Source organism: Rhagoletis pomonella, unplaced genomic scaffold (assembly GCF_013731165.1).
Source record: "Rhagoletis pomonella isolate Grant_MI unplaced genomic scaffold, Rhpom_1.0 Rhpom_scaffold_00006, whole genome shotgun sequence".
NCBI classification, from domain to species: Eukaryota; Metazoa; Arthropoda; class Insecta; order Diptera; family Tephritidae; genus Rhagoletis; species Rhagoletis pomonella.
In genome coordinates, this window is record NW_023458560.1 from 694,833 (window position 1) to 719,886 (window position 25,054).

At 37.3% G+C, this 25,054-nt stretch overlaps 1 protein-coding gene across 8 annotated transcripts in view; it reads right to left on the reverse strand.

Annotated features, from left to right (window-relative positions):
• Positions 1-1,774: 1,774 nt before the first annotated feature.
• LOC118740300 (villin-like protein quail) overlaps positions 1,775-25,054 on the reverse strand; it is a 241,680-nt gene continuing 218,400 nt past the window's right edge. For all 8 annotated transcript variants that reach the window (XM_036471780.1, XM_036471779.1, XM_036471778.1 and 5 more), the window contains 7 exons: positions 14,997-15,206; positions 14,699-14,901; positions 13,937-14,522; positions 13,555-13,878; positions 12,538-13,497; positions 12,294-12,479; positions 1,775-2,041 (listed from right to left, as the gene is read on the reverse strand). In XM_036471780.1, the coding sequence (XP_036327673.1) occupies positions 1,928-2,041; positions 12,294-12,479; positions 12,538-13,497; positions 13,555-13,878; positions 13,937-14,522; positions 14,699-14,901; positions 14,997-15,206 (2,583 nt within the window). In that variant the 3' untranslated portion in view covers positions 1,775-1,927. The remainder of the gene's footprint in view (positions 2,042-12,293; positions 12,480-12,537; positions 13,498-13,554; positions 13,879-13,936; positions 14,523-14,698; positions 14,902-14,996; positions 15,207-25,054) is intronic.

Consider the following 25,054-nt stretch of genomic DNA (forward strand, 5'->3'; position numbering starts at 1 on the left):
CGCCTTGATATTGTCACACAAATCAGAGGGACCTACAGTTTTACGCCGACTCCGGATTGCGAATGGATTTTTATAAAAAGCTGTTTTTTCATGGTAGAAATACACTCGGAGGTTTGACATTGCCTGCCGAGGGACGACCGCTGTTAAGAAAAAACTTTTTTGTTCTAAATTTTTTACGATATTGCTTTGACCAGGGATTGAACCCAGGTGCTGCGGAGTGGAAGCGCGCACTGCTTACCACTACACCACAGCGGCCGACTACTGAGTGTACATATGTACTTGAAAAGGAATAGACTTTTATGGATCTAAGATCTTATTTTGCATCTCTTATTTTATAAAATTGTTTGTTTAAAGTTAATATTAATAATGTGATCAAATTCAGAGTCTCATCAGCTTCTTAGAACGCTTTCATCAGCTTCCTTAGAAAAAGACGGTATCAATTTGGAAGGAGAGTATAAAGTGTGGTTGGAACGATGGACAAATAAGGAAAGCGAAAAGCCATTTCCAAAATCAGCAGCAGAAGTTCTTGGTAAATGCGACAGGTAAATGCAAAGGAACTCCTTTTCCATACAAAAAAAAAAAAAAAAAATAAATTATATAAAAAAACTTTTTATAAATGGACTAAAAAGTAGAAAATAATATTTCTCAGTCCCATAGAATTTGTTTTGATAACTTTTGATTTTGAAATTTTAGCAAAAGTCATTATAAACAATCTATGAAATTGAAAATGAAAAACGTGGAGCGCATGCAATACAGAACATTCGATTTAATTGACAATAGTCAAACTACATAACGTAGACCTAAAATTTCTACAGCGAAAGTAGAACTTTGAAATCGATTTTAAGCGGTCGTTATTCATATACCCACATACATACATACATATATTACTTTTCATATCAATTCAAGTGTATTACATGCGCCCCACGCTTTTCATTTTCAATTTCATAGATTGTTTATAATGACTTTTGCTAAAATTTCAAAATCAAAAGTTATCAAAACAAATTCTATGGGACTGAGAAGTATTATTTTCTACTTTTTAGTCCATTTATAAAAGCGTTGTATATTAAAAAGTTTTTTTTATATTATTTATTATTTAATACTTTTGGTAACTTTTTGGTAATCTTTTTAAAAAATCTTGGTAACATTTTTTCTAAGTGTGCGTACATATTTTTAGGCTTCGTTTTCTGCATAAACATCCGAAGTCTAATTATATATCATTACTAGCTTATACCCACGGGTTTCACCCCGCGCTTTTATACAAATATGAATAATAATTTAATGATGTTAGATTTTATTTCTGTGCCCATTTCGTTATAGCTCGTTATTTTTTAATCGAGTTAAGGCATTTAGCCCGTTTAAAACTATAAAATTATAAAATCTCGTCTACGCGCTAGGCATACGAAAGATATCAATCCCTCTAAGTTTATCTTAAAATGGTTCCAGGTATACGACGCGTGAACGTGTAACCTTCTTGGAGGTGACACGGCGGGTTCTAATATTTCCAACTCAAATTTAGTAACCTGGCCTTGATAAAATACCACTTCTCATTACTGTAGCAAATGCCTCAAGCGAACGGTTTGGCGAAGCGAATGGATTGGCGGACGCAACTTAAATATACATTCAAAGTGTTCGCTTTTACCAGCTTGTGCAAGTTCTTTGCATCGCGCACACTTTTAATACCTTCTCTGCCTTTTAATTCACTTCGCCAAACCGTTCGCTTCGCCAAAATCATTCGCTTCGCAAGTGATGATACTACCCAAAATATATACGAATATTGCGAATACAGTTTTTATTTTTTATTTTAAGCCACATAAAACGTACAATTTCTGTTGTACATATGTGTATATATAAGTATAATAGTTCAATACTACAAAAATACAGTTTGTAAGCAGTTACAATTAAAATAGAGAATTTCATAAAAAAACAGTTAAAACAGTTTATATTTCTTTTTCAACTCTTGTTTCTTCCACACAGGCAGCTCATCAAATTCCCAAAAAGACATACTGAAGAGAGAGACGAAGTCATCATGTGTTAAGTGCACCTGAGAATAAAAAACAAGAAATAAATATGTTAATTTTGCTGAAGATGCATACATTATTAAAAATGGTTTAATATAAAAATATAACTGAGTTTCAAGCAGAGACCTTTGATGCTTCTAACTCTTATTATTTGAGAAATATCGATTAAGTTATTAGTTTTAATTTCTTAAGGCAAAGCAAAGTTAAGATGTACTTGTACTTGTGGCCCCGAAAGCGCCCTCCTTTTCAGGAACACGACTGGCTTACAGTGCCCGATAACAATAAGAGACCTAGAAGAAAGGCAACGCGGGTTATCGGACCAAACTTTAACGGTGAACCTGAGGTTGCTTCACAATTAAAGCGGGTGCATTTATCATCGTTCCTGCTACCTCTAATTGCATTTTGGTCTATGTTAAAAAACATACCGGTATCGGAAAACATCGTCTTGACGCCCCCACGCATCGACTATTTATACATCGAGTGGAAAATTTTCGATGCATCGAAGCAAAACATCGATATTTTCGAGGCATCGATGTTTTTTCGGCATACCTAAGTTGTGTAGCAACTTTCATATGAGTTCGAAAGTGTAAATAAACAATTAAGAGCAGCGCTGTCTTCGGCTATGCCGAAGGCTTCATACCTTTCATGAAAATTTTACTTTAACAGATTACTGCATTTGAAAAAATTTATATATTCACAGCATACATAGGTAGAGGAGATACATATAAAAAAATAATATCTAAACAATCAAAGGTATAGGAGAATACCTTATATAGCACCAATCTAAGAGATTTTCACTGCTATGTGATCGGTATGTACACCGGAAACACAATTTAATGGATTTAGCTTCCTAAATAAATGAGATATTTCGCAAGCACTGGTATCTGAACAATCAGTGGTATAAGAGATAAAGCTTATGCAGCATAGATTTTGACGATTTTCTCAGTAGACTTTGTATTATCTATACATATAATAAAATTGTAACAGGTCGATTTCTGTGCATTACAGATATTAAAGAAAATTTAATGTGGGGGGGTCGTTATTAGAGCACCAGAAGCCAAATCAACCATTTTTAGAACTTTTGTCTGTCTGTCTGTATGTTTGTTCGCGCATCACTCGAAAACGAATGCATGAATTTGAATGGAGTTTTCACCGATGTATTGGTAGACGTCTAACTTAAAATATAGGAGGAAACAAATTAGAGAGTTGCCACCTGTTTGAAAATTGGAATTTAAGCAAATTGATAAGAAAAAATTTATTTTGCAATATGGGCGTCAAAAGGAAGAGGCTGAAGAAGGCTTACAGCCATAAATATTTTTTTAAGAGTTGCCAGCTGTTTGAAAACTTACATTTAATTTAATTTATAAGATAAATTGAATATTGCAATATGGGTATCAAACTGAAGGGGTTTAGGAAATTTTATCGCCGAAAATATTTTTAGGGAGGGCTGCTACCTGTTTGAAAAATTTTATTGTATCAAATTGATAAAATAAATGAAATCTATATCTACATCTATACCTATAATAAAATTGTAACAGGTCGATGTCTGTACCTTACAGATATTACAGAAAAATTAATATGGTGGGTTTTTATTAAAGCTACAGAAGCCAAATAAACAATTTTTAGAACTTTTGAATCTCTGTCTGTCTGTATACATATTTGTACGCGCATCAGGTGAAAACATGGAATTGAATGCAGTTTTCACCGATGTATCGCTAGAGATCTAGCTTCCAATATAGAAGAAAAAATGAGAGAGTTGCCACCTGTGTTTAAAATTTCAATTTAGGTCAATTGATACGGTAAAGTGAATACTGCAATATGGCTGTTAAAAGAAAGAAATTTACAAAGGCTTACAGCAGAAAATATTTTTGTGGAAGGTTGCCACCTATTTGAAAACTATAATTTAATTTAATTGATAGCATAAATTGAATATTGCAATATTGACATCAAACTAAAGAGGCTAGGAAATTTTAATGCTGAAAATATTTTTAGGGGATTTGCCAACTGATTGAAAAATTGTATTCATTAAAATTTGTAAAATAAATGAAATATTGCAATACGAATATTAAACTAAAGAGGATTAGGAAGCTTACTTTTGAAAATATTCTTGAAGCGGGTTGCCACTTATTTGAAAACTTTAATTCAGTTAAATTTATAATATAAACTAAGTGTTGCCATATGGGTATCAAAGGAGAGTATTTGAGAATAATAAAATTGCAACAGGCCGATATCTGTACATAATAGATGTTAAAGAAAAATTAATAGGGGGTTTATTAGATCGACAGAAGCCAAATACAAAATTTTGGTATGTTTGTCTGTATGTTTGTAAGCGCATCACGCAAAAGCTAATGTATGGAGTTAAATGCAGTTTTCACCGATGTACATATTGCTAGAGCTCTAATTGAAAATATAGAATCAATTTTTTTTTGTTTTAGTTTATAGTCGATCATTATTTCTAGGTATTTGAACGTATTAACTTTTTCCAGTGCGTCGTTGTTTATATTTAGAGTTAGCAATGGACCGTTCTAAAAATTTCGCCTTGATATAACCACAAACTTAATTTTTTTTTGTATTTCTGTGTGGAAGGTTTTTAGCTAAAAAATTAAAACTTTTCGTTGTTGCTGCCAAAAAATTAAGAAATCTGAGACGTCACGTTTTACAATTTCATACAATTCTCTTTACAATGTATTTCACTAAACTACTAAACGGCTGCATCGACTTGGTTCATATTTGGCAATACCTTGATAATAAATATTCTGACCAAAAATTTACTCGGTATGTAGCTCGGGTTATTCCTAAAATTCTTATACAGACTAAAACGTAAAAAAACAATATATCTCTAAAACCAATTACGCTGGGGAACTGAAACTTAGCACTGATGCATATATTACAAATGCATTGGGAAAGGGGCGTGGCTCCTTCCTTCCATACAAACTGAACTTCTCATATAGTTTATCTCTGGAACTGCTTACGCTAACGTCCTGAAATTCTACACAGCTACATATGTTATCAATACCGTAGTTATGGCTTAAAGTGGTAATTATTGGAAAGGCTGGCTCGATATACATTGACGTAAACGCGCAAGTATCATTCGATTGGGAACCATTTTCTCCTAGATTTCTAAATCCCATTGAACTATTGTAACTTTGTCTTTAATTTTCAGTTAGGTAAAATTTATGTGAAAATTTTGAAATTTTTTTTTAAATTTTTCACAAAGAATGGAGCTTTGCTTTAACGAGTTTCGCTATAAACTGTCCTTTCTACATACCTATTTGCATAAAATGATAGCCGTTTTCGTTGTTCGGAATAAATTCAAATTGTCGGAGGTTATCTTACATACATAAATGGTCCAATTACATGCTACTAGAAAAGTCGCTAGGTGGTGCTGGAGTAGTTATTTATAAAAATCGTATTTATTAGCCGATTTCGTTCAAATATTAAATGTGAGCTATGTACCTGTGTGATGGAGAATTCTTTTGATTAAAATTTACCTGATTGGTGCCGCAGGAGTTAAGGTTGAAATTCATAACACGTATTCATTTTATGGTAAGCAATGGTTTTGCAGAAGCTGTTTTTCATGGCAGAATTGCACTCGGAGGTTTGCCATTGCCTGCCGAGGGACGACCGCTGTTAAGAAAAAACCTTTTTTCTATATTTTTTGCGATGTTGCTTTGATCAGGGCTTGAACCCAGGTGCTGCGGAGTGGAAGCACGCACTGCTTACCACTACACCACACCGACAGCGGCGCTTTGTGTGACAACATCAAGGCGCACACCACAAATCGGAGGAGAAGCTCGGCCAAACACTAACATATGTGTAAGCGCCAATGTATTATTATTATTAATGGTTTTGCAGAAAATGAACCCAATGGATGGCGCTGCAGCCGAAATGTATAGAAACCCCGTGTGGTTGGTCTGCTTTGGCACTATGTTTAAGTTATACGAATTTAGTTTTCAGATGTCTAAATGAAGGATGGGGTTAGGTTTTTCTGACGTGATAGTAATTATTTTGTGTTTTACGCTTATAAAAAGCACGTAATATAAAAAAATAATAATTATTGTTATTAGTAATACATAAACTGGGAACTTTTACAAACCTAGTTTGTAAAACGTTTGTTGGTATATATCTTAATGAAAATGCACACCAAATTGCTTAGATTGATGAGGAAACCCGACTTAGCCATACCGGATTAACTTGCTTTGTGTGCACAGGGAAATTTCAGCATAACTTAATTAATCACCAAACCTACTTGATCAAATTAAGAGTTAATGATTAAAAATTAATTTTTTAATCGCGGTTGCGATTAACTGTTTAGTCAGATTAAAATTAATCATAATTAGCTGTAATCAGATTGAATTTAATCTAATTAACTAACTGATTAAAACATCAATCGATTAATGCCAACATTGATTTCACATACATATCCGTATACCAAGTTTCAGTTATCCCCCACAAATATTTCCAGAGATATGTATGTAATATGAAAATTCCAATTTGTATGGGAGGGGCCTTAAGTTACCGGATTTACTTTCAGTCTAAGACCATCCTTCCGAAATCCGTAGTAAGTGTACTAAATTTCGTTCTGATCGGAAAACCGGTTAAGGAAGTAGCCTATTTTTCAATCCAGGTCATAAACCATCTTTGAGCAAAATTTCATTTTCAAACAGGTGGCAATTCTCAAAAAAGTAGCCTATTTTCCAGTCTAGGTCATAAGCTATCTGTGTGCAAACTTTCATGCAAATGAGTTCAGTCATTTACGCGTATTAATTTAATTAATCTTTCCTAATACGTGATAACTCTTAAAATAGTAGCCTATTTTCCAACATACGTCATAAGCTATCTGTGCGAAATGTCATGCAAATCTGTTCAGTCGTTTCCGCGTATTAATTTAATTAAAACTTGTTTAACAGGTGGCAACTCTTCCAAAAAATTAGCCTATAGTCCACTGTAGGTCATAAGCTAGCTGCTTGCAAAATTTCATGCAAATCCGTTCAGACTTTTCCGCGTATAAATTTAATTTAACTTTTACAGCAGGTGGTAACTCATTAAAAAATAGCCTATTAACCAATCTGGCCCATAAGCTATCTGCGTACAAAATTTCATGCAAATCCGTTCAGTCGTTTCCGCGTGATGATTTCCCAAACATCCAAACATACAAACTTTCACATTTATAATATTAGTAAGAAGTGAGATATCATCTTAAACGTAGACTTGGTTGAATAAAATTTTCTTCCAATGAAATGTTTGATGGTTATTATTAGGTCTCGGAATCTCATGCAAATTCATGTTTTTATTGGGCATCTTCAAATCGAAATGGTTAAGTTATCTTTACGAATCATGAGATTTCCTTTAAAATAGCACTCTATAGTTAGCGCATATTTTATAATAAAGGCATGGTTTTGCATATTTTGCAAAGAATACATGTTTTCGCATATTTATTGCGCATATTTTAGTATTTTTTACAATAAATGCATGTCGTTTTTGCATTCTTTTGCTTTTTTGATTTACAACCACCAGAATTTAGTGTGAAATCTCTTGACAAAAAAGTTACCTACATATAATTTTTGTCTCATATATTTATCAGATAATCTTCTCGGATAGCCAAGAGACCAGTAAGTCTCTCTTCTATCCCCTACGAAATTACCCTTATATGGGTCCTGGGACATAGGGACAATTACGGAAACGAGGCAGCGGACGAACTAGCAAGGTGCGGCTCCGTACTGAATGTGTCCTACGCGGTGGACATGGGCGCCTCACTCAGCGAGATAAAAGCAAACATTTCTTAAATTGGTCACTAGAAGGCCAAGAAGAGGTGGAACAATACAGGATTACCCGGCAGTTCTGGATGTCCTACGACCCACTTAAAAACAAAGCACTCTTAGGAATGAGCAAAGAAGGTACATACAAACTTAGTGCAGTGTGCACATAGCACTTTCCCGTTGGTGTACATGCCGAAAGGATTGGATTGCCCTTCAACAGGTTCTTGCGAAGTTAACCCTGGCTCAAAAAAGATAGTCGAACACTTCCTGTACGAGTGTCCTGCCCTAGTTATTGTTTTTGTACCCTAAATATATGAGGAAAATATTTTCAATTGCATATTTTACGTGTTTACAGCGCATATTTTTGAATTTTCAGTACATATTATATGCGCATGATTTCGATTTTTTAGTGCATGAGATCCGGAGCCATATTTATAACCAGGGAACGGATTTTTAGGACCTAAAAACCTATAAAAAAGGCAAAATAAAATAACGAAATAGGCTAGAAAAGGCAAAATAAAATAGCGAAATGGGCAGAAAAAGGCACTAAATCGCAAAAAAGGCAAAATAAGGCACTAAAAAAATACGAAAAATAATCAAAAAATACATTTATTTTAGAAATGTTTATTTTACAAGTAGGTTAATTATATGAAAAATTTGAACTTTGAATCTTTGACTATTTTCTTCTTTCGAGTTTTTAACTCAGAAAACTTTAATCCCTTGTTGTAGTAACATTGAACCACAAAATGCATTTTCAAGTTTTCTGGCAGAATTCTCATTCGATTTTCGCGAATAAAAGCCTTGAATGTACTAAACGTGCGCTCGACGTGAGTTGATACAAGTGGCGACAAGTCATTTTAAATCTGAAACGTTATCAGGAATTAGGGTTGCCAGACGTACTGCTTTTGGGAGTAAACGTACTCCTTTTTAGTGCAATGTACTCTCTTGTACTCAAAAAAAAAAAAAAATCTGGAAATGTACTCCTTTCTGAGCTTTGTACTTCTTTTGTACTCCTTTTTCCAGCTATTAATATTTTATCATATACAGGGTGTAAAATAATATCTGTTGCACAGTTTTTTTTTTTTGAAAAATAAAAGGGGCCTTTATAGATTTTGCGAAACAGTAGTTTATTGTTAATTATCCACAGATTTTACTTCAATTTTATTAATTGGTTTTTAAATTTTAACCTTCATTTGGGTTTACTGGCGGTAAACACTTTGAGAGAAAAGCGCAAGTAAAAAAAGTAGTTATTTTATAGTTTTTAAATTTAACCTTCATTTGGCTTTGGGAGAAAAGCGCAAGTCTTCGTCGGTTACTTTATTACATATCTTCTGTAACCATAGGCTAATTTCCCCCATTTGGGTCCTTTATACTCCGTCTTTTGTCCAAAAAAAGGCCTCATACTTAGCAATCGAAAAGACTCGAAACTGGTGACTAGGAGGGCATTCATTCGACCAACCCTATACAGGTTTTTTCTTCTTTTTTTTATACAAAATCTAAGAAAAAATACACCTGAAAAAGAGGTTCGTGCCGCATGTACTTATCTCCCAACGCTGGCAAATGCAAATCAGGATTAAAATTTGAAAACCAATTAATAAAATTAAAGTAAAATATTTACAAAGTTAACAAAAAAAAACATAAAATCTATAAAGAGCCCTTTTATTTTACAAAAAACCTGTGCGACAGTTATTATTTTGCGCGCTGTACTTTGCCATTCATATTGTGGCAAACACTACTTAGTAAGCAAAGTTAAGTGTGATAGTGAAAAGGTGTAAGCATGGCCTTAGGGGCAGGGCGCTCGGGTATAAAAATCAGAAACATATTAAATTAATTATAAGGCTTAAATTAAAAAAATGACCATACATTCAGGAAGAGTCTGGAATTCTTTTGTAGTTTTTAGTTTTTTAGTTGGGGAAACTTTCCTATAAGAGCGGTCACTGAGAACCGAATTCGACGCAAAAATACTGTGGACGCAAGTGAAAATTGTGACTTTTGGCAATTTTTCTAAGGGATCCCTGGGGCCCATAGGGGCCCTAGGTGGTCGGGAGTAACATTTTTTTCAATGACGGTTCATACCCTCTCCAAAAAGGTCGAAAAAGGTGCCACGTCCACTCCCTCATCGATGACCATCTCTTTAACAACCGTCCCTATTGGAAAGCCAACCCATATAGTTATTTATTTTTCACAATTATGGTTGCTTTGAAAAAAATTTCTAAGATATCTTTGTTTGTTTGTACCTAATTAATGGTAATTTGTAACAATAAACTGCACAAAAAATTAAAAAAAAATTGTACTCCTTTTTTATGTCATGTACTGCTTTTTTTCTATCGAGAATCCGTTTTAAAATGTGGCAAGCCTATCAGGAATGAGGGCTTTTCCTTTGCCCTTACAATTAAAGGTAGAAAAGGTAAAAAAAGGCAAATATTTATCTTAAAAAAGGTAATCTCAAATGTTTGTTTTTAAATTGATATATTTAAGGGTTCGGGCCTTGGGACGTTTAAATATATTGATGCTCACTTTCGGGAAGATTTACTTGTATTTGATATCTTAGGTTAAATTCAGTATACATTTTTTCAGTACAAATAGTTTCGCGTTCAATCCCGGTTCAACCCAACAACAAACAAAGTTCTTTCTAATAGCGGTCGGCACTCGGCAGGCAATGATAAATCTCCGAGTGTATTTCTGTCACGAAAAACAGTTCTCATAAAAATACAATCGCTGTTTGGAGTCGGCGTAAAACTGTACGTCTCTACCCTTTGTGCCACAAATTGGAGGAGAAGCTCGACCAAACACTAATTTTTGTGTAAGGCCGTTATACCACCAATATTAATTGGCAATCAAAAGAAAAAAAAAATAGGTGGTTGGCGAGAAGTGGTTACGCTCTGTTTGCTGATTGGCGAACACAGGGCTGCTTTTCAAGAAATGCCTTTTTTCATTTGATACTATTTTACACACAATGGCAGCACTATAGTAAAAGTGCAACTAAAAACGCGTCAAAAATTTTTTAATATAACATTTTTATAGTAATATTTAAGTGGTAAGCAGTGCGCGCTTCCACTCCGCAACGCCTGGGTTCAAACCTTGGTCAAAGCAACATCGCAAAAAATATAGAAGAAAAGGTTTTTTCTTAACAGCGGTCGTCCCTCGGCAGGCAATGGCAAACTCCGAGTGTATTTCTGTCATGAAAAACAGCTTCTCATAAAAATGCAATCGCCGTTCGGAGTCGACGTAAAACTGTAGGTCCCTCCGCTTTGTGTGACAACATCAAGGCGCACGCCACAAATCGGAGGAGAAGCTCGGCCAAACACTAACATTTGTGTAAGCGCCAATCTATTATTATTATTTATTTTATAATGCTAATATAAACATATTTTTTAATATTTAATACTAATACAAATTAGCGTATTGCAACCCTGAAAGATTGGCGTATTTGCTGTTCGGTTCACTTAGCAAATCGTGCTGGCTGTTCGAGTTCGAAAATTCTCTCACTCCGCGTTGTGCACAACAAAAATTGCACTGTGATTGCCAATCGAAATTGGTAGCTATTATTACTAAAGTGACTTATGCCACTTTCAAAGTTACGAAAAATTACTGACATATCAATTTTGTCCGATGTATTTTACTGAAGTCAAGTTTTAAGAAAACACTCTGGTAGTTCACACTTGCCTGGTTATCTGGTTATGTGTTTATATTTTTTATTCAGTTTACAGCATAAATGTAAATTTTATAGAACACAAAAATAGAAAATGCCACTAAAGTTTCAGAAACTGTAGGTGTTTGCTTATTTTATTAGCCATATACATAAATAAATGCTCGTAAATGTTGCATCTGTTCGCAGTGAAGTAAGTATTTGAAATCGCAAAAACCAAAACAAGTGAAACAGCTAATTTGTTGACTCCGGGCACGAATTGTGGTTTTTTGCGTTCCTCATGCTTGTTTTGGCATGTTTTGACACATTTTTTACACTTGTAAGAGAGTAACTTATTTTTATGCTCTAATTACCGAAACAGCCCGGAAAGCATGCGGAACAAAGGATTTGTTCGAGCTATGAAATAATTACCGCAATATTGCAGCTTTGTTGCCTTCTTGATGAAATGTTGCTGTTGCACAACTGAAAATATTATGAAATACTGCAGAAATTGTGCAGTAAAAATTTTTATGTTGCTTTTGATTAGCAACTGATTGTCAAAATTGTGTTCCTCGAACGCTTGACGTAGGCAGAGTCGCCCAAATCTTCGCGTAGAATGATGTCCAAAGTTATCTAGATTTTTTTTGAAAAGGTGACTTATGCCACTTTTAAAATAAACGGCTCATATGTAAGTCCATACATTTTAATAGTGCTTTCGTTTCTACCGAAAAAGGTTACCTTCTCTTTGCCCTCTACGCACAAATACTAAGAGGGCAATTAGAAGGCAAAATTTTTTGTAGAAACGGCAACGCCATAAGTCAAATTGCAGCGTTAAGTCATGATTTGTATCATAACAAGGTAATTGCTGTGTTCCCTGTTAATAATTACCTCTCGCTTCAAAGGGTTGACTTCTGGTGGCAATAAATCGAGTTCCTGCTGCAATATCATAATCGGATACTTATGATGGAGGTCAAAGTCTTTCTGGTGATTTTTCATAACTGATGGTATTATGCCATTACTGTTAATTCCATTCGTGATTGTGCCATTTGTGTTAAGTTCATAACTTACGTAATTCTGAAAAGATTTAAGGCAATTATTTATAGCCAATGTTTTACACAAAATCTTCACTTACAGTCCATAAATTATAATCCCAGTTCTCAAATATACCTTTGAATGTATTTGGCTCGTCGTCCTGTCGAATTACTGCTACCGCGGTGGTGGGTCGACGAGCGATAGGCACGGACTCCAGATATTGTTGAACCATTGTCATATATTTATCCTTTTCATAGGTAGAGGCTTGTTTCCCTATCCAAATATACGAAAGTAAGCCAGTGTCTAGCACATAAATAGATTCCGGCGCGAGATCTTTTTGCTCGTACCCAATAACTTCCTGGGCATTGAATTTGCCACGCTGCAACCAAGTCAAAAATAGCTGCGGCTGCAGACGGGACTTTGTCGCATTATTGTTATTGTTGCCTACATAAGAACCATTTTGCGGTGATCCGTTACTAATACTACTACCATTGATCAGAGGCTGCGACATGTATAAGGTGACCGAACGCCAAAATTCTTTAGGCTCCTTACCCTCAACCACCAACGAGCATTCGCCAAGCAGACTGCCAACATTTTTTGCAATCTCACGTGCATCACCCGTCGAGCTTTGGCCACACCACACCCAAACATGGCTCGTTTTCACTACATAGCAATCTCTGGCGCTCATCGAGGTCAAAGGGTATACTTCAACAGCTTTGGAATTGTAGCTAGTGTCGCCATAGATACGCAAAACAAAGTAATCTCGGTTTATTAGTGCCAACTCGCTGCTAATATAGTTTATGTTGTTATTGTGATGCGACATGGTCTTTTCACTTTGTAATATAATTAGCTTGCCATCGAAGATCTGTAAAAAATGTGGTGTTTCATCATATTCAGTCATCTGAACAAACATAGCTTTTTGCTGGAGCTTCTCGAAGGTATTTAAAGCGAAACGCTCACAGTGAGATATGTCATCCGTATTGGCTTCTGACCCACTCCATTGATAGATGATGGTGCTGACGCCCACATTTTGGGCATCGGCAAGACTTGTAGTTGGCAGCTGAGAAAAACAAGGGGTACTTTTCGTTTGTTAAATACCACAATGCAATATACTTACCATTACTGTGTATTCGACCACATAACAGTGGTTGGTTAAAAATATAACCGCCTTGGATTGCGGTTTTTCGATCACTCTATCTTTGGTTACATGATAGATCTTTCGTTCGCCAGTTCCGTCATCAATAAGCTGCGTATCCGCGGCCATTTTCGGACGTTGACTGAGTGTGAGCGCATCAAAACGTTTAAATATTTTCGAGACTGGTTTTATTGGGGTTGCAGACTCTGTAGCGTCTGACTGCCAACTTGGAAAGAGTCGTATGAATTCTACTGGTTCATGACCTTGAATCACACGTATAACAGTCGTTGAGTAGGGGTATTTTTTCTGAAAAAAAAAAACATTAAATCACTTATGCTTCAATAGTTCGCCAATTAAAGTCTACCTTTTTAACAAAAGCCCGTCCATTACCCATAGCGCTAATCTTATCCTGGTGTGGCGCCATATTGCCCACCCATAGCCAAACGCCTTCCAAGCAATCGTCCAAAACATAAGCTGTAGTCGTATCACTTAGGTCTTCTTTTGTCGGTATAGCCACATCCAGCTGATCCAAATGCAGCCGGGTACCACGATAGCCACATTTATAGATCTTCAGTTTGTTGTTGTGGTGTTTGTCGGGTGTTGCCGATATTTGACTTACTACACGTTGACTTAGTGGTAGAAATGAATTCCATTGATTCTTTAACTTTTCCGGCATTGATTGCTCATACCCATCGTCTACAACTGTTACATCGTTGGCATTTACTCCCAACTTTGTTACCCAATCGAGAGCACTGCGTCGTTCAGCTGAACTGCTCGAGCGACCAATCCAAACAAAAGCATTTGACTCTGTTTTTAGCAGCATGATATAATCGGAGCCGAAATAGTCCCACGATATACTGTCCATTTCAATGCAACGCAGCCATTTGCGACCATGAAGTTGATAGAGCCGATTCATAAGTTTTGAACCAACCAAATTGCTTGAAAGAATACTGTAATGGTAAATCATATTCAGTATTAATATATCTTTCTAAAAGCAAAAACAGATAGCAGCGTTGATCCGGATCAACTCGGGAATTAACTGCAGTTGATCCGGATTAAGTCCGAGTTAATCCGGATCAACGCTGCCGTCTGTTTAAGCTTTAATATCGTTCAGGAAGGAACTTACGTGAAACCCTTTTTGAAATAGGATAAAAAGCGTGCACTCTCGTTACCCTGCGCCTCGCGATATTCAGTAGCTACATTGTTAAAGTATGAGTCCAGCTCTTGGATTTTATGCGCGACATTAGAACGCTTCTGTTCGGATACTTTCTCGCCCAGCCAGAAGTGTATGAAACGATCTAGATACGTGCCAGCCTTGGTTTCACGTGTCTATGTAAAAATAAGGAAGTTATACACATATTTATATGTATGTATGTTTAATAAATATATTGCTTTAGAAGGCTTGTGTAAATGTTTTTACTTACAATTGTATCCTGATTGACGTAAGTGCCCTTTGGTCCAGCTGCGTAGATAATATACGCACAGTCGTCAATGAAATTGCCATATTGGGTTTTAGGCTCAACTTCCAAACGATCCTCTTCGATTTTCCAAATATGAAAACAAATTGCGTTTTTTGCAATTTTTCGAAAAGATGCGTCCACTTTTATATCAGATATGGAGTTTGAGCAGACTTCCTGGAAATCAATGAAAAAATGAAAATACCGTTTTATAAAGATATATATACATATACATATATACATATAATAAACGAGATTTTTCGTTTTTTTACTCTATTATTACTCAGTTCGGAGAAAACAAAGAGATCTTTCAAAGTTACCAACAAAAGACTACTCCTTTTGACCCTTTTTCGAAACACTAAGAGAGATCTTCTTTTTTATTCCATTATAACTCTCTTGGGAGCAGAAAGCGATGTCTCCCAAAGTGATACATCCAAGTGTGTTATTTTTACTTAATACTAGCAGACCCGGCGAACTTCGTCCCGTCCAAAACTAATTTTTTTATTGAAACATTTGATCCAACGTTTTCGCCACCAATTCACGTTGTGGTCGATATAAGGCATATCCTCCATTGCCGTCTTAAATAACTTGACGAAAGCGTTATGCCTGGAGGACGCCCTTGCGACAACAATAATCCGGTTCTATGGTGAATCGTCCTTGAATCTGTATAGTATAGTTGGAGGCAATTTCCAAACTGGGGAGTATCATTGGCCCACAGAAATCCAATACCTTAATGTCTTACAATTGCAGGTATTCATCAAGAATTGTCTTTATTCTGTTTAGTTGCCGTAAAGCACAGACCGCAATAGTTCTAATGGTTGATTTAACGGTGGTAATTTGACTTTGATTCCTGGTGCCGCCGAATGACTTCACTTGACGATTTTTAGCAATAACTCGGCTCCAGCGCCACCTTGCGTATCTTTTTTTTGCTATAGTATTGCCCCTATCGTTACCAATACATAAATACCTCGAATATGAGTCAAATTGAATCACAAACACGATTTTGAATAATGACTCGATTACAGCGCCACCTGGCGTTTTAAGTTGTAAATCTAAACTATACAGGGGCCTACTCAAACCCACATAAAAGAATTCATTAAAGTCGTTTTGGTCGTTGAGGAGGAGTTCACACACAAACACACGTTCCAAAAAATTATATACACCCACCAGAATAAGTATTTTACATACTGACGCTTTTCGGCATTTTTTTCCATACAAAAAAAAAAACTATCACGCATTCGTTATACGGAGAAAATGCGCAACATCATCAGAAAAAAAAAATTATCAAAAATTAACGGTAGCTTATAGCCACTTAAAACTTGCACTTAACTTTATTATACTGAAATTGAGTGAACTACAAAACTGCATACTAAAAATTTGGTGAAAAGTTTAAAATTTTGGTGAAAGTTTGTCGAATTTTTCTTAATATTGTAAAAACTTTGAAATACTAATTTATATGCCATTTGGTAAAAAATTTATCATGAATAAGATTGCAAATATTAAAAAGAAACACTGTACGGGGACATATTAATGTTTGGAAGGCGCCACGCCCCCTTTTCCAATAGCCCACACTTTTCTCCATGAGCATAGGGTTGATTTCAATACCAAGCTCCAGGACTCCGCAACAAATACTTCCAGAGATATACGGTATGAAAAATTCGATATGTGATATTTGAGGTGTCCAAAATTAAAAACAAATCGGTACAGCCGTTCGCGAGATCACCTCTTATAAAAAGAAGGAGCTTCTCTTTATATAAATACGGCAAAACTTTGGTAGACTTTTTTGTGCTGATTACGAATCCGTAAGTATAAAGTTTCCATCAGCTCCAGATTTTGAGAAAAACGTGGTGAAAGTGTAAAAAAATAGACTTTGTTGCTTTTCAATTTTTCCTAATAAATAATCGTGGTGCAAAGCTCAATAAAAATATTAAAAATAAAATGTTAATAAGCCACAATAACATTGACAAAAAAAATTACTTATTGATGTTATGTTATGTTAACTTGATGTTATTTAACATTTTAAACTAGCTTAAAGTAGGACTAAAATAATTGGCAGGTAGTCATAGTCGAAAAAAAGTCCACTGAAAGTTTAGTTGCAGTTATTTTTTTTACAGGCATCCTATTGGAAACATACAGCATCCCATTGGTAGAGGGCTTCGGGTGTACGAATTTGTTGTAACATCAGGAGTTGAAGACTTGCTCTAGCTGCTAGTCTCTTAAAATTTCCTCCAATCACGTCGTAAGCAGATTTCCCATTTAAACTTGCAACAAAGTTCAATTCTGCCATTTCCTTGAAGGGATTTTCATGATTTCAGACCTTTGGTAAAGTTAATATCATTTATTCATATTTTTTTGTTTTTACACACCTATCCTCTTTTAAAAAATATACTATTTCATAAAATTTCAATGTCTATTTATCATACTGCTCGAGCGTTAGACGATCTAGAGTCCATACGCATAAGTAGCCCATTACGCCCATTTGGGTACTTAAGGTTGACATTATAGACAATATTCTTATGTAAAAATAAAAAATATTAAAAATGCTATAAAAAAATCAAAAGGAAAAATTTTTACTTATTTTTTTTGTTTTTTATACGTTGCACATTAATGTAAAAAATGTACAATTAAAGCCCATAATAAGACGGAAGAAATACTTTTTCCAAGGTTTCCAAGATACAGCACTTTATAGAAAGGTATGTATGACTAATGTGACCAACCGTACTTCTTTCGGAAGTACAGTGCTTCTTTTTCGCTCTTGTACTTCGTACTTCGAAGTACAGTCAAATGTACTTCTTTGCGATATTTTGTATTTCAGGACGGAGATTTTGTAACTGGTTAGCGACAATTTTCGGATAGCGATTCGAAAATTGCCGCTACGCGGTTTCAGAATCTCCCCCCAGGTCCTGTATTTCTCCGACCTTCTGGACGATTGTCACTTGGCCTGGGCGATAAATTCGTTCAAACCATTAAAGTCGCCGGCGACCAATGGCATCATATTTGCGCAGCTGCAAAGGGCTCTGAAGGTGTCGTGCTATTGGTTGGATCCTATTTATGCAAACTGCGTGAGGACCGAGTACATCCCCAAGGCTTGGAGGGTAGTCAGTGTTACGTTCAGCTTACTTCGTGACAGAACTGTCGCGGCGGAGTGGGGGAGCGCCTACACTCAGTGCAGAGTCATTATAAGCACTCCACAAGGTGGTGTTCTCTCCAAACTGCTCTGGATTGCGGTTGTAAACGACCTTCTAGAGAAACTGGTAAAAGTGGGCTTTCGGCTGTTCGCCTGTGTAGATGATATGAAACTTTTGGTTAAGGGACGATTTCTAGATTTCTTTAGGATCTGGCTCAAGGCTACCTGAACCAGGTAACTAGGTGGGCGATCAAAGGCGGCTGTGGTGGAAGCCTAACAGAGAGGAAAGGGTAAGAAAGGTGTCGGTTGCTTTATATTGCTGTAGGGAAGCTATCGGTAAAAGGTGACGTCTCTCGTCCAAATTAATTTATTAGCTCTAGGAAACCAGACTTAAGCCTATATTGTTTTATGGAGCCCTTGTCTGGTGGAACTCACTAGAGAAGGCTACACTCGTAAAATAAGAATTAGTGGAGCACTTGGAACCACACATACACTGGCGCTTAACATACATATATATGTTGAACACGGCGCCTGTGGGATTGACAAAAAAAAGGAAAAGAAGACGTTTCTCTGCTGCAGCAAATATTTGTATATGGAACTTTAAAGCACGTTACCTCACAAGGGCTAGCGGTTGGGGTTCTGACAGGCCATTGTGCGATTGGTATTCGTGCCGTGAGACTAGGAATTTCAACTGATCCTTTTTTAGCTGTCAAGATGAAGATGAAGTGGAATCATCTGCACACTTTCTTTTAGACTGTCCAACTTTCGCGAGGCTAAGATGGAAGCATTTTGGCTCGGACTTCCAAACAACCACTGAGCTCTCAGGGATCGAAATTTAGTAATCGGCTCGCGGCGTTAACTTAACCCAACCTAACCAGTACTTCTTTGAGCTACGAAATAGTTGGTCACATTATGTATAAGGTTTTCTTAAAATTTAAGTTCCGTGAAAATAGGCAACCCTACGTCATATCGGCAAAATATGCTGCACGTATATTCATGTCACCTAGACCTTCAATCTCTTCAACTTTCATCCAAATCCTGAAATGCCTCTATTGAAAAAATAAATGAATTCGTAAAAAGCAGTGCTGGCTTTTCAATAAATGACTATAGGTGCCCGTAGGATCAAGGTGCAGGAATGATATTTTCAGGGATTGTAGTCGGAAGCCAAAGCCTTGATATAAGCTTAAGTGGAAGGTTCTAGCACAGGAATTTTTAGGGTACAATAGTCGAGGGTTCTAGCTTTAATCTAAGTTTAAGTAAAAGGTTCTACCACCCTTTGTTTCTTTGCTAGAACATCTCAAATATTGCAAAAAAACAATATTTTTTGACATTTTGACTTCGTTTTTCTCAAAATCTGGAGCTGATGGAAATTTAATGCTTACGGATATGTAATAAGCACAAAAAAATCTGTCAAAAACAGCATTTAGATCAAATCATGCGATCAAATGCGAGATTTCGTCGAAAAAAATTCAAAATTTTCGCGTTCTCCCAGAATTATGCAAGTTTTCCTCCAAAAATTTTCTTTTTCTCCATTCGAAAACCATTCCGAAACAATAGCCCACAAAATTCTATACGAAAAATCAATTCGATTTTTGCAATTTCCCAACTTTTCCGGAAGGTTTTCCTAAAATTTTCTTTCGTAAAAACCTTTTCCTAGCAATTACAAACAACTAAAAAAAATTTCAGCCAAAGCGGCCCAGCCGTTCTCAATTGATGAGTTACTATACATTTTTCACAGCATTTTTATATATATATAAGAAGATGGGAGCAACATGCACTTCATTGTAAAGAAAATTTTGCGATTTTAAATACGAGTAATTTATCAAATAAAAACAAACAAAATAGTGGAAAATTTATCTTAAAGAATAATAATGAAATTACATATTAAAATGAACAGACGACTCGGATTTAAATACACATGTATGCAGTGGCGGATTTAAATATTTGCCGCCCCTAGGCAATTCATAACTTGCCGCCCTTTTTTCACGAAAAAAAAAATATATATATATATATCAAATATGATTGTTATTGTCAGTGCTTTATTACAATATAGTTCGTTAATAATGAAATACATAACGGAATTAACAAATTCGACATCAGCATGGATAAGGTATTCAACAAAAACCCTCTTTCAAACACTTCTTTTTCACAGTTCTTTACGTCTTGATTTTTCAGCTGCGAATTCGCGGATAATATCTTCAATTCGCAGCGTAATTCTAATTTTGAATTGTATTGAAAGAGATGAATCATTAATAATATTTTACAGACACAAACACGATTTCAAGTGCAGCTGAATCCAAATAAATTTTTTTCTTTTAATTTAGCTGTCTTAAATTTTGCCGCCCCTTAATTCTGCCGCCCTAGGCTTCAGCCTATGTTGCCTGTACGATAAATCCGCCACTGCATGTATGTATATATCATGCTTTTAATTAATCGATTACGAACCGTTTGCTGCGTTCTTTAAAACATTGGCCTTTTAAGGAGGTCAATATCGAGGCATACCGATAGACATACATTACAATCCCTAACTAGCACTCTACACTGAAAGTTCCTGAGTACTCGGAACTGATCGTGTTTGCGTGTTCTTCTGCACATGAAACCATGCTGGGCTTATTAGGGCAATTCATCGAAACGTGTGAATACCGCGTAACCACGTATACCTCATAAACTTGTATGGAAAACCGGTTTACTTACGAGGTTTAGGGGGTCCCGCGGAATTTACCCGTTTAGATGAATACCCATATTGAACCAATATATTATATTATGTATAAGTATGTAAAGTTTTTCGCCGTTTTTAAATTGTTTTCTTTGAGATGTTTTATTATTGAACCAATATAGTATATTATGTATAAGTATGTAAAGTGCAATGGGGTATAGTCGTTGCTCTGGGTATGCAGTTACAGTTGCATGGATATACTCAATCCCGACTCTTGCGTCCTCGTTCGCGCACTCTGGGAAACGTGAGAAACTCCGACTTATTCGGTTTAAGGGCTCACTGAAGTCTGCAGCGTCTGTTCACCAGTAGGTGCGGCTGCAAGCGGGTGTCTGCTTGAAGCAAGCGGCTCGCTATATAAACGTGTATTTGGTTGCGAAAACACCCCCGTCCCAGCAATGGGTTGTGCGCTGGGTTTGGGACCCGCCACGTAAAAACCACTTCCAGTGAAGAAGCAAGGCAAAGCCCCCGATGAGACCCCCCCCTCACACATATAATATTTTTCGAAATTCAAAGATCGGTAGATTACTCACTAAGGGGCTAAAAGAATTTAAAAACATCTACTACATTCATAAAGTAGCTTCAGTGTTTATTAAAACCCAAGATTTCGAAGAAACTTTTTTATATATTAATGTAACTAGTGCATACGTACATTTGTGTTTTTGTGATTGATGTATACTTACTGGCAATCCTTAAAACTATCACTGTTACAAATTATTTGCATTGTGTAAGCCAATATAATTTTTTGGTGACTTTAAAATTAAAGCACCTCCATGTGCTATTGAACATTTCATCGGATAATTTGTTCCTCTTTTTACATGAAACACCAGTTACAATTGAAAAGATTCTTCTTGAATTGGTTAACGTGAGAAAATTTTCAAAATTGTCCTTAAACTTTTTAATAATTATGTATATATCATTTCATTCCACATCACATCTTTAGGACTATTAATTACGTAAGAGTGTCGAATATTCTTGAATTTTTAACAAGTATGCATCGATACCTGTGTCAAAAGAAAATCCCCTTTTTAATTGAAATGCCCCTTTTTTTCCTTTTAATAATTTTTGTTGCCAAATATCCCTCAAATAGGGAAATTACCCACAATCTGCCATCACTGGTGCTAATGCGAACGCGTTCCAATATGAGTCAAAACCGTCGAGTAGATTCAGGGAGTGAATCTGAGCTGAACGAAACTGTCGTTGAGGCAATGGGTACTCCTGCTTCAACAACTACGTGAACGATTTGAAACGGATTACGTGGGGAATAGCCAACGTCCACGGATTCCCTACCAGTCAACCAACAGCCAAGAAGCCATTATGTCCGGCCATCATTAGCAGTCGCCTTCATCGATGGTGACACCGCCAGCGCCGACAACGTTAGTGCCGCCCAACCAACCGCCTGTTCATCTGCCTCAATACTACATCTTTCGCCTATATTTGACATCACTTGATGAACCCTACGCTGTTGGATCAGTTGGTCACCAAGCTACCGCTATCCAAGCAGTATGAATAGGGTAAGTGTGTCGCCAAAATTGTATCATATCCAACTGTAGAAAACTTCTCCCAATTGCTAAGCGAATTAGCCACAGTTATATCGCTAATGCCAAGAGTAGCTGACAGGGCCTATTCGCCTGTGCATACGCGTCAAGCAAACCAGCCAGTCACAGGTAGCCGACAAGCAGCAATAGCAGGAGGTGGTACTCGCCGACTGCTTCACAACAGCGAGATTCATGATGAACGTCGTCATCCGAAACGGTGCCCGCAATGCAGTCAAGCACACACGTTGACAGGTGGTCGTCATTTCGCTTCTCGTAACGTTAACGACAGATGGACCGTAGTTAAGCCCCATCAATTTTGCTTTGGGTTTCTTGATGGTGGACATAATTTATTAACTTGTCAACGCACAACCGAGTGTGGTATCAACGGTTGCCAACGAAAACACAACAAATTATTGCACGCTAGGAATGAAGCTACAGTCAATCAAGTAGAGAATGCCTACAGTTGTCGTCAGGAAAACCAGTCTACCCTATATAAGTTCGTACCTGTAACCTTGTGTGGCCCACGAGGAAAGCTGGAGACTTATGCAACGCTGGACGTCGATTTCGCTGATAAGCGAGAAAGTCGCTACAAGCCTGAGCCTGCAAGGCCAATCGTCATTACTGTCGCTGCAGTGGTACGGCGGAAACAAGTCAACAGAAAGATCGCGCATGGTCTCATTTGAAACAAGAGGGCCAGACTCAAATATTGCAATTAAAAATGTGATAACCATACTTCTTTTTCCTTTTTTGGCGCTGTAACCGCCTAAGCGATTTTGGCCGAGTTCAGCAAAGCACGCCAGTCGTTTCTCCTCTGTGCCAACTAACGCCAATTGGAAACGCCAAGTGAAGCCAAGTCCTTCTCCACCTGATCTTTCCATCGCAGTGGGGGCCTCCCTCTTCCTCTGCTACCACCAGCGGGTTCCGAGTTGAATACTTTCAGAGCTGGAGCGTCGGTATCCATTCGAACGACATGACCAAGCCAGCGGAGCCGCTGTATTTTAATTCGCTGCACTATGTCCATATCGTTGTAAAGCTCATACAGCTCATCGTTCCATCGTCTGCGGTACTCGCCGTTGCCAACGCGTAAAGGACCGTAAATCTTCCGCAAAATCTTTCTCTCAAACACCCCAAGAGCCGCCTCATCGGATGTTGTCATTGTCCATGCTTCTGCGCCATATACCAGCACGGGCATGATGAGTGACTTATAGAGCGTGGTTTTCGTACGTCGAGAGAGGACTTTACTCCTGAATTGCCTACTCAGTCCAAATTAGCACTTGTTGGCAAGAGTGATTCTACTTTGGATTTCAATGCTGACATTATTATCGGTGTTAATGCTGGTTCCCAAGTAAACGAAATTCTCTACTTTCTCGAAATTGTAACTGTCAACAGTGACGTGGGTGCCAAGGCGCGAATGTGCTGACTGTTTGTTTGATGACAGGAGATACTTCGTCTTGTCCTCGTTTACCACCAGACCCATGCGCTTTGCTTCCCTATCCAACTTGGAAAAGGCAGAACAGACTTCGCGGTTTTTGTTACCGATGATGTCGATGTCATCGGCATAAGCCAGCAATTGCACGCTCTTGTAGTAAATTGTTCCTGAGCGGTTCAGTTCTGCAGCTCTTATTATCTTCTCCAACATCAGATTAAAGAAGTCACATGAAAGGGAGTCGCCCTGTCTGAAACCCCGTTTTGTGGCGAACGGCTCGGAGACGTCTTTTCCAATTCTGACGGAGCTGGTGGTATTGCTCAACGTCATTTTACACAGCCGTATGAGTTTTGAGGGGATGCCAAATTCAGACATAGCGGCGTATAAGCAACTCCTTTTAGTGCTGTCAAAAGCGGCTTTAAAGTCGACAAATAGGTGGTGAGTGTCGATCCTTTTCTCGCGGGTCTTTTCCAAGATTTGGCATATTGTGAATACCTGGTCTATGGTGGATTTGCCAGGTCTAAAGCCACACTGATAAGGCTCAATCAGTTCATTGACGGTGGGCTTCAGTCTTTCACACAATACGCTCGATAAGACCTTGTAACCTATGCTTAGAAGGCTGATCCCGCGGTAGTTGGCGCGAATGGCGGGGTCACCTTTCTTGTGGATTGGGCAGAGCACACTTAAATTCCAGTCGTCGGGCATGCGTTCATCTGACCATATTCTGCACAAGAGTTGATGCATGCACCTTATCAACTCCTCGCCGCCGTACTTGAATAGCTCAGCTGGCAGGCTATCAGCTCCAGCGGCTTTGTTGTTTTTCATCCGCGTTATTGCTATACGTACCTCGTCATAGTCAGGCGGTGGAACGTCGACTCCGTCATCATCGACTGCGGGCTCGGGTTCTTCTTCTCCACAACTTTCCGTGCTGCTACCATTTAGTAGGGCGGAAAAGTGTTCCCTCTATAACTTTAGTACGCTCTGGGCATCGGTTACTAGGTCGCCATTATTGTTCTTAAAGGAGTACGCCCCGGTCTTGAAATCTTGCGTGAGTCGCCTAACTCCCTGGTAAAATTTTCGGGCAATCTTCTGAAGCTTTCCTTGCATATTTGGGCGCACATTTTTTGCTGCACAGAGGCGGGTGCGTATCTTGGCTGCAACAAGATAGTGGTCCGAGTCGATGTTTGGGCCTCGAAGTGTGCGTACGTCTAAAACACTGGA